Below are 10,883 nucleotides of genomic sequence, written 5' to 3' on the forward strand. Positions count from 1 at the left end.
TTTTCAGTGTATCATCATTAAATTTCCAATAGCATCTCTGCAGATCGTCACACGCGCACTATAGAATCAGATACACGTTCCTAGGCACTCCAAAGGCCTAATTAAGTTAATTAGCGTCGTAAACACTATTTAGTATCGCGTTAATCGCTAGTTAATTTCGTAATTAAGGGCGTAAATTACCGGTTGTCACATTCTCCCCCTGTTAATAAAATTTCGTCCTCGAAATTTAGACTACGTCAAATCCTTAGAGTTACGTTATATGTAATTAATTACGAATAATGTCAAAGGAAACGAGGCATACTAATACAGGCATTAGTGTGATCAAGTTAACAGGGTTTCAATAAAAGAGGAATTTCGACAAAAGAATTCCAAATAACGTTTACAATATGCAAATGAATGTTAGAAACAATAACATTCGCTGGGAGAAGCTTAGAATCAACAAGCCCAAACCAAATAGTTTTGCATGAAACGCTCGATCATGATCAGCCCAAGCTGCAAGTTCTACCGACGCCACAAGGTGTCGTAGTGATAAAAAATGATTCAATAATAGTGGTGATCAAACAAGTATCACCTGTGTTTGAAGTCAAATGAAAGCGCGATAATAAATCGAAGCGGATTTAATCTAAATCAATAAACAAACAATTAAATCCGTGCATGAGATTAGCGCAAGCTTCAATTTAGTGAAAATGTCACCTCAAGGTGTCGAAATCAACAAACGACTTAATGGAGTCGTAGACCAAACAAATCTACTATGACTCGGAACAATGAAACGCTTGTTAAAACGAATTCGAATATGATGTTTTCAATTCATCATATGGTGTCTTGAATTGAATATGTGAAATGAACAAGTTCAAACAACTGAATTTGACTTCGGCGCAAGCCGACAATAATTGCATGTATTGAAAAGAAAACTTTCGGCATGGTCACAACGAAAACCATGTATGTAACTTGAAAAGAAAGGGATTTCAAGAAAATGTGTTGACCTGATAACGACGAAGCCAACAATTACAATAATGCGGGTCATTTGAATCACAAATCAACAATTAGATTTAGCGAAACAATATTTGAACTTCAATGAAACGCTTTATTCGAAACGAAACCACATGCGTAACAAACGATGCATGCGTAACATATGAATTTTCAAGAAATGAAGCAAATGAATATTCGCTATACTGAAAGAAATGATCGTGACACAATGACCATCAAGAGGAGTAGAGATACGAAAATCTACTCAGTAAGTGTGAAAGTCGAAATTTCAATAAAAGAAATTTAAGGACTTTACCTGGGGTTGCATGTGACGACCAGTTGTTAGGTGACATTACCGTGGAATGTCAAACATAGCGTATTCGTCATTATTGAGGTAGGGGGAATGCGGAGACATACGTCTTTTCCTTAGCATGACTCGTGCCGTTTGCAGGACCGCGTGCGAAACTGCCGCTTCCTCGAAAGTTGTATGTGACGTATTTCAACCTCCGTTGATGTATAGCTTAAGTTTCATGTATACTTGTGCACTAGCGTTTCGTTATGCGTAGGCTGCCTGCTCGGGAAGTTAATACATCATAGACGACATGTATAATTGTGTGTGCCCGAATTAATATTTGTAGTTCCTACGTGATGACCTTTAATGAACTTTAACATAAGTTTCCGAAGGTCTTAAATGCATGTTTCCTAAACTCTCAGAGTTTTGTGTACTGTATGCTACTATCTTGTGTACCGTGTGTAATCACCATAATAACGTATGTTTGAAAACAAAATCTTGACTGTTTGTTTTTCGGCAACGGTTGGAGACCATATTCGAGTACTATGCGTTCTGTATGTATTCAGGTTTTAATATTCTAAGTTCCCAGGGGAAAGTGAAGTTAGAGCCTAGGTATCTCTACAGAGAACCCTATTCGCTGTAACCTATAGCTCTGATACCAATCTGTCACACCCCGAAATTATCAGAGCTGGCGTGACTGGACTGGTATCTTTATTGCACAGCAGAAGAAAACAATCTAAGTCTTTTAGAAAATGAACGCCACTAAGTACTCGACTCTTCATGGTCCTCCTATTCCAACCATGCCTTGTCTTAGAAATGCAACCTGAGAAAGAAACATGTGAAAAATCAACATAAAGTTGAGCGAGTTCATAGTTTGTTTGTAAAAGATTTGAAATAAATCTTTTTGAATAACCGGTTTTTGAAGTATTGTTGAGAAAACGAATTTAAAATCATTTTCTTGTCATGTTGTGTGGATACTTTGTATTTGTAACGCTTTATGTTCGTAAAATCAAGTATTCTTGTGTGTATCCTGTATTCTTGTATAAATCAAGTATCTTTGTGTATCAAGTACTTCTGTATGTATCTTGTTGTTAATGGGTTGCAAGGCCATTAACAGGTGACACGACATAGGAAGTCACCAAACCATAGGCATTTTTCTGTAGTCGATTCACGACTGAGACACAAAAACACTACTTGGTTCTAGTTGTCACCAAGAGTGGGGCTGCCCTACACCCGTTAGATCTAACCTTTTGTTCTGCGGTCTTAGTATGTACACGATTAATGGTGCTTATGTTACCCTATTCATGACATGATTTCTCGTATCATTCCTCAATTCTTATATCATTTCTCATTTCTTGTATCATTTCCCAATTCTTGTATTCTTATATCACATCACACTTGGTACTCGTTCTCACCAAGTGTGCTTCTTGTTTTTGTATCATACCATTTGTAAACATTGTAACATTTGTATCTTGTATTTTTCCGTAGTTTAGAAAACTAGAACTCTTGTGTATGCATACTTCGAAAAATACGCTTGTTTGGAAAACCGGTATAAAAACATAAGCTTTTCGTAAACCATTTGTGTCAGTTTAAAACTTGCTTGTAAAATGGTTTAAAAATATGTAATTCTTGTATGCTTTGCAAAAGTGCATGTCTTTCCACCCTGAAAACATTTAGAAAAAATGTAAAACCGTAAAAAGTGGGGTTATGAACTCACCTGAATATTCCTTGTGCGAAGCTGGCTAATTACGACTTCGTGATGTCGTTTCCAAGACGAGACTCGCTAGCGTGCATTCTACAATATTCCTAACATGGAATATTTAATAAGTTTCTAACTAACGCGGTAACTAATCTGCGTGTTACCGAGCTCTACCGAATCGAAAGAAGCGAAGAAGTTACGCTTGCCTAGTTCGTTTATTCGCCGGTATTTAAGGAGTCTTGAAAAGACTTAGTTCTCGAGAGGTTTAAAATATATGAATATTTATATAAAAGTATATAAATATACTAGTATAATCGTATTAGTTGTCTCGAGAAGTCGTACCTTTATGTAACAAACGTTTATATGAAAGTAGCATATAACAAACTCGTACGTTGAAATGTATGCTTTATAATGTGCCGTTTAGGCGTTTTGAAATAAATATACAAGTTATATTTATTTTTCAAAAGAATCGTCGAGTTATTGTGTTTGAAAATAAATATATAACTATATGTATTATTTTTCTTTTTTTTATAATAGTATTCGTGTAGTACGATCTTTGAAACAAATATATAAACCATATTTATTTTGGTAAAACAACTTCATGTTGTGCTATATTTGAAATAAATATAAAAACTATATTTATTTTATAAAGCGGATTCGTGTTACGCGATGTTTGAAATAAATATAAAAACTATATTTGTTTATAAATAGAATCGTTGTGTTGTTTTGTATCCGAGAATATAGTAACTATATTCGTTTGTTGTAAATAATTCTGACTCATCGTTTTCGTAAGGTGTGAAGTGTCGTCAAACATAATTTTATATTTGTAAAAGTCGCTTTATATTCAATAATTGTCGTTTTTCAACAACGCTCGTTTTGTTTTATAATTAAAACTTGTTTTAGTTTTACGGATTTTCTCGAAAAACGGGCAGAGTTTCCTCTGTTTTTGGATGCCCCCGACAACACAAGTTGTCGTTACTTTTATCAAGATTCAACAACCCAACACATAATATATACGAAATTTATCAAAATGCCAAATATGAATAATCAACTCACTAAATGCAAAATCGTTAGTCGGTTCGAGCTCGTTTGTCACGTTAGATAAAAATTATAAAAATAACATAACGAAACCATGGCTTTAACTATTACCCAAAACTCTCGCGTTGAACCGCGGACTGAGTTGACCGGGTCTGAGTTGACCGAGTTAACCGGCTGACCGAGTTAACCGGCTGACCGAGTCAACCGGGTTGACCGAGTTAACCGGCTGACCAAGCCGCTTGACCCGAACAATGAGCTGACTAGTTGACCCGAACCCATCTGTTGACTGAGTTGACCACGCCCGAGAGCCCGAACCTACTGAACCAAATCAGAATCCAAGCTGGAACCCGAGACGTCCCACTTCCGAATCGAGCCTGAACATGAGACCTGTTGAACTTTACATAAACCGAACCCAAACTTCAACATTTACCGTAAAATCATCATCATTATCATCGATCTGAGCAAAATAAACAGTTGTAGGAAGGGCTCTTACCGGTTCGAACAACATGCCACCACCGTCGCTGCTGTTAACTCCGGCGGGTATGCCGCCGTCGACGATCATCTCCGCCGCCGCCGTCGCCGTCTGCGGCGGTGCTGCTGCCGCTGAACAATCACGCCACCGCCGGATAAACAATCCGACCGTTAGGTCGCTGCCAACACCGTGTCGCCGCCGATCAGCGGCGGCGGTTCTGGTTCCGCCGTTCACCTTCACCGATTTTCTCTCTCTCCTCTTCGATCTCTCTCTCCTGTCTTGTCATCGCACCACCACCAAACGGTGGTGGTGGTGGTCGGCCGATATACCGAACAGAGAACCGGGGGGTGGTGTTGTATTGTGACCTCGCTGGAAAACACGGGCCGCCGGAATAGAATCGGCCGGTTAACCGGTTCCGGCCGTTTGGACTTAGCAGATCGAGAGGGAAAGAGATGGTGAGTGATGTGCTAAAAATGGTCTAATTAAACTAACTAATTTTAACCCTAAATTAGACACTCTAAGTTTTAAATTTATAAAATCAGACTCTCTAAAACCTAGACTACACCACTGGCAAGTGTACCGGTCAATGCAGTATAGCTACAGTAAGTCCGAGTATCGAACCCATGAGACTCTCTAATTACGCTAATTAGACTCTATCTAGACGTAGACTGACACAGACTCTAACTGTTTAGTTGGTTGGGGGGGGTTACGGAAAATTCTAGGAAATCTATTTAAACTGATTAATTAACTAAGAACTATACTAAATACGAAAGAAGGCTAAGACGATTCTTATATGAGAGACGGGACCACCTAGACAAGAATCCTGGATTACTTTTAAAGAGATTACCGATTAAGTTAAATGCACGAGTTATGGAACCGGGATCTTTAAGTACTAAACCTATTAAGAACCAACTAAGCCCCTCGACCCTTCTCAAGGAGAAACCTGTGGAACTACCTAGGCCGTTAATCCTACCGGTTATTAGACGCCTTCCCACTTGTCTAATTATTGTGTAAGTACCCTAATGTTGACCTACTCTTTCCCAATCATAGATCTAGGGTAGTTTGAAGTAATCAATTTGACTTGATAGACTAATAAAACCGACAGGTAAACCAAGACATGACCTTTCCCAAGGACTATCTAAAGCAATTCGCCGGGTAAGACCTACCAATAGCCCCTCACTTCCCAGGTTTAGGACTAGCAGAACACTAAAACCTAGCAAATTATTACCAGTTACTTCTAAGGTTATATGTGCAGTTTCACCCTAAAGAGTTAAGATTTCTTACGTGATATAGACACTCCCCAAAATCCTAAACCCTAATATGACTCTATGTTGTGATATAGACCGTCACTAAGAACCATACGAAGCAAATGACAATAATAAACCAAGTTAAAGTACGCATATGCATCAAATCAATAAAACAAACTCTTTACTAAACACAATCAACCCATACCATTCATGCAAATAACGAAAAAGGTAAAAACTTTATATTAATCCATTCATCAAAGTCTAGGCGGTTAAAAGTTTAGCCAATCAAAGTCATGAACGAAGATAACAAACAAGATTCAATAACGGAATTCATTGAAGTAAAATAAAGAAACTAAGAAAACAAGAGAATTAAATAGATAAAACCCGTTTAATTCTTGATCCCTAAGCCTCTTGCTTCAACCCAAATAATTCTCTAGCCTTGAATCCTTGCCAATGATCTCTAAAAATTCGTCCCTGCTTGTCGCCTCCACTGTTTGCGTCTGATGTTGATTTGCAGCCCCTTCGATCCCTTCACTTCCAATCTTCAAACCAATGATCCAAGCCCTTAAAACCGCTCAAAGAACTCCAAGTTGCTGCTGACTTCGTCCTCCTCCTTTTCGTCTTCGTGCGTCTCCCCCTTTTATATATGGCAGCCTTATTTTTTTCTAATTGTGTGCGTCCACCACTCTTGGTAGCCCAGGCCCAACAATATAGCCGCCTCCCACTTTCTTCGAATATATATCCTTTCGCCTTTTTACGGCCCACTAATTCAATGTTGGCAGCCCCTAATTCACGTAAGAATAATTATTGCCAATTATTTTCATCCAATCACCATATTTTTTGTTTTGTATACATCACTTCTAACCACCAAAGAATAAAATATATATGCCTCTTATGATTATGAATATGAACATGTAGTTGACCAATATATAAATATTATAGAGATAGTGGGTCCGGCCCAATCACGGAAAATGGCTGCAATTTTTATTCGGTCCCTGGCACTTCACCATGCCCAACTGGCTGGTTATTTCCTTATTACTCTTTTTCGCTCCATTTGCACCAAGAAATAAAAAAACAAAGGGCATAATTGGAAAGGACTTAGCTGGTTTATTATCGTGTATGCTCCATAACTCTCGTCCAATCCAGCTCGATCGTATAGCATTTCGGTCGCAATCGGCTTAGACTCTGACTAACATGCTTGGTAAAATGCCTGATATTTGATAAGCAGCTCCAAAATCACCCGAATGGAGATTGAGTATGGGTGGTACAATTCAAACCTGCATAAACAAAAACAAGCAAAAACCAAAGCAATACCGACTCTAAAAAACGACTCAAAAACTACTAAATAAGACTCAATATACAAAAACTACGAACTACCGAAAATACACCAAATATATAAATTTACAAACTCTACAAGAAACCTCCCCATACTTGAACTTAATCAGGAGGTTTCTCCTTGATCTGGACCCTATCTAACCCGTTTAATTCCACCCGTTCTTCGTAAACAATTAAAAATTTAATGGTGGAATTATAAAAGAATTTAAAAATTAGAAACGGGTCAGACCACCAGAATTTAAATTTACCTGGCATGAACCGGATGCGTGGCATGTAATGAGAAGAATGGTCTTGCTTCAAAGGCTCATTCCTCTCCTCCTTGTACCAGCTTTTGACCTGCAACCAATCCCGGTTCTTTATTTTTCTTTTCCTTGCCTTCTCCCGTGGTTTTGATTTTTTAGTTTCATTTATTATAAGTACCACGGGCCAGCTGTGGTGTTCTTCCTCTTCCACCACTTGGTCCACTTCCTTAGGAAGATCCCCACACTTAATTTCTACGTGCGGTGTGGGTTCATTTATTTTCTCGGGTTTACCTTCTAGTAGGGCTTCTAAATTTTCTAAATCACCTAATGGATCAAATTCCCCTCCTTGTTCTGAATCTGATAAATCTTCTAGCTCCCCTAAAAACTCATCTTCCCAACTTAACACTTTTTTCTCTACCTCAACTTCTACCTCATCATCAAACAGACTACCTAAGGAATCTCCTAAATCTAATTCCTCATCAACATCTACCCCCTTAACCAATGATTTCTGGTAGACTTGCCACTCGTCTACTTCTTCCACACTCTCTCTCACTATCCCGCAATTAGCCATTTGCATCATAATCTCATCTTCTTCACAACCAAAATCAATGATGCCCTTATTCTCAGTTTCTATTACTTCTTCTAATTTCCTAGACATCTCTTCTACTGAACATCGAATGTCTGAGAGTATAGACTGGTTATTTTGAAACATGACTTCATGTTCTTGAATCATTTTCTGAGTAGTCTCATCCGTAGCTACTAGTTGTACTAACATCCCCAATATCCTATCCAGCTGGTCCTGATCATAGACTTCAGAATTTTGTTGTTGGGGCTGGTGATACGGTTCCTCATACTGGTACGAGGAATACCCCTGTGAAAAATATGGTTGCGGCTGCACATAGGGGTTAGCATAATAATATGCAGAGGACCCCTCATATTGTGGGCACTTAACAGTAAAATGAGGTCCTCCACAAATTTCACACATATTCACAAGACTCAAGAAAAATAAAAGACACGGACACCTACGACTCAATATACAAAAACAAGTAGCACGTATAATGTCATTTAAGTCTATCAAAGCTAATAAACGCGATTGCCAAGAGTCCCCGGCAACATCGCCAAAAACTTGATGTGCTAAAAATGGTCTAGTTAAACTAACTAATTTTAACCCTAAATTAGACACTCTAAGTTTTAAATTTATAAAATCAGGCTCTCTAAAACCTAGACCACACCACTGGCAAGTGTACCGGTCAATGCAGTATAGCTACAGTAAGTCCGAGTATCGAACCCACGAGACTCTCTAATTACGCTAATTAGACTCTATCTAGACCTAGACTGACACAGACTCTAACTGTTTAGTTGGTGGGGGGGGGTTACGGAAAATTCTAGGAAATCTATTTAAACTAATTAATTAACTAAGAACTATACTAAATATAAAAGAAGGCAAAGACGATTCTTATATGAGAGACGAGACCACCTAGACAAGAATCCTGGATTACTTTTAAAGAGATTACCGATTAAGTTAAATGCACGAGTTATGGAACCGGGATCTTTAAGTACTAAACCTATTAAGAACCAACTAAGCCCCTCGACCCTTCTCAAGGAGAAACCTGTGGAACTACCTAGGCCGTTAATCCTACCGGTTATTAGACGCCTTCGCAGTTGTCTAATTATTGTGTAAGTACCCTAATGTTGACCTACTCTTTCCCAATCATAGATCTAGGGTAGTTTGAAGTAATCAATTTGACTTGATAAACTAATAAAACTGACAGGTAAACCAAGACATGACCTTTCCCAAGGACTATCTAAAGCAATTCGCCGGGTAAGACCTACCAATAGCCTCTCACTTCCCAGGTTTAGGACTAGCAGAACACTAAAACCTAGCAAATTATTACCAATTACTTCTAAGGTTATATGCGCAGTTTCACCCTAAAGAGTTAAGATTTCTTACGTGATATAGACACTCACCAAAATCCTAAACCCTAATATGACTCTATGTTGTGATATAGACCGTCACTAAGAACCATACGAAGCAAATGACAATAATAAACCAAGTTAAAGTACGCATATGCATCAAATCAATAAAACAAACTCTTTACTAAACACAATCAACCCATAACATTCATGCAAATAACGAAAAAGGTAAAAACTTTATATTAATCCATTCATTAAAGTCTAGGCGGTTAAAAGTTTAGCCAATCAAAGTCATGAACGAAGATAACAAACAAGATTCAATAACGGAATTCATTGAAGTAAAATAAAGAAACTAAGAAAACAAGAGAATTAAATAGATAAAACCCGTTTAATTCTTGATCCCTAAGCCTCTTGCTTCAACCCAAATAATTCTCTAGCCTTGAATCCTTGCCAATGATCTCTAAAAATTCGTCCCTGCTTGTCGCCTCCACTGTTTGCGTCTGATGTTGATTTGCAGCCCCTTCGATCCCTTCACTTCCAATCTTCAAACCAATGATCCAAGCCCTTAAAACCGCTCCAAGAACTCCAAGTTGCTGCTGACTTCGTCCTCCTCCTTTTCGTCTTCGTGCGTCTCCCCCTTTTATATATGGCAGCCTTATTTTTTTCTAATTGTGTGCGTCCACCACTCTTGGTAGCCCAGGCCCAACAATATAGCCGCCTCCCACTTTCTTCGAATATATATCCTTTCACCTTTTTACGGCCCACTAATTCAATGTTGGCAGCCCCTAATTCACGTAAGAATAATTATTGCCAATTATTTTCATCCAATCACCATATTTTTTGTTTTGTATACATCACTTCTAACCACCAAAGAATAAAATACATATGCCTCTTATGATTATGAATATGAACATGTAGTTGACCAATATATAAATATTATAGAGATAGTGGGTCCGGCCCAATCACGGAAAATGGCTGCAATTTTTATTCGGTCCCTGGCACTTCACCCTGCCCAACTGGCTGGTTATTTCCTTATTACTCTTTTTCGCTCCATTTGCACCAGGACCTGCCAAAACACATAATAAAATAATACAACACTAAAGCTAAATAAAAACAAATAAAACTTATACAAAATATATACAATTTACAAGGGACAAATATGTGTATTTTACCCCACATCAGTGAGGACTGTTGTTTGATTATATGTTTGAAGAAGATAATCAAAAAAAGAGATAAGGGTTTTGTGGTATCTGTGTGTGTAAGTTAAAAGAGAGATAAGGGGAAAGCAGGCAAATGGTTTTGTGGTTTGAGTGTATTTGATCTCTACATATGGCCCCCTTTATATAGAGATTTTGTGATCTTAGATCTTATGTGTATTTATATTACATTCAGGTCACGTGCTATATCCATTGAAACAAAATCTTTTGTAGAGTTTATGAATATTTTGTCAAGATTTTCAAGGGATTTTGGTGAGATCTTGTATAGATCCTTAAGAAATAGATCTAGTATAATATGCGCAGGTTTAGGCTTGTGGGTTTTGTGCTTGGGCCCAGGGCCCACAAGCCATAAACATAAAATTATTCGTGTAACATCCACTTTTGTCGGTGTTGTCAGTATTTCATACGTTTTCAGTGTATCATCGTTAAATTTCCAATAGCATCTCCGCAGATCGTCACAC

The 10,883-nt window shown here is 38.0% G+C and overlaps 1 protein-coding gene across 1 annotated transcript; it reads right to left on the reverse strand.

Moving 5' to 3' along the window:
* Positions 1-5,938: 5,938 nt before the first annotated feature.
* LOC110929557 lies at positions 5,939-10,515 on the reverse strand. The gene is made up of 2 exons (XM_035988375.1): positions 10,378-10,515; positions 5,939-10,271 (listed from the first exon to the last, which is right to left on the reverse strand). The coding sequence occupies exon 2, from the start codon at positions 8,274-8,276 to the stop codon at positions 7,152-7,154; it is 1,125 nt and encodes a 374-aa protein (XP_035844268.1). The 5' UTR covers positions 8,277-10,271; positions 10,378-10,515; the 3' UTR covers positions 5,939-7,151.
* Positions 10,516-10,883: the final 368 nt, after the last annotated feature.

The sequence above is a fragment of the Helianthus annuus genome, chromosome 3 (genome assembly GCF_002127325.2).
Source record: "Helianthus annuus cultivar XRQ/B chromosome 3, HanXRQr2.0-SUNRISE, whole genome shotgun sequence".
In the NCBI taxonomy this organism is placed as follows: Eukaryota; Viridiplantae; Streptophyta; class Magnoliopsida; order Asterales; family Asteraceae; genus Helianthus; species Helianthus annuus.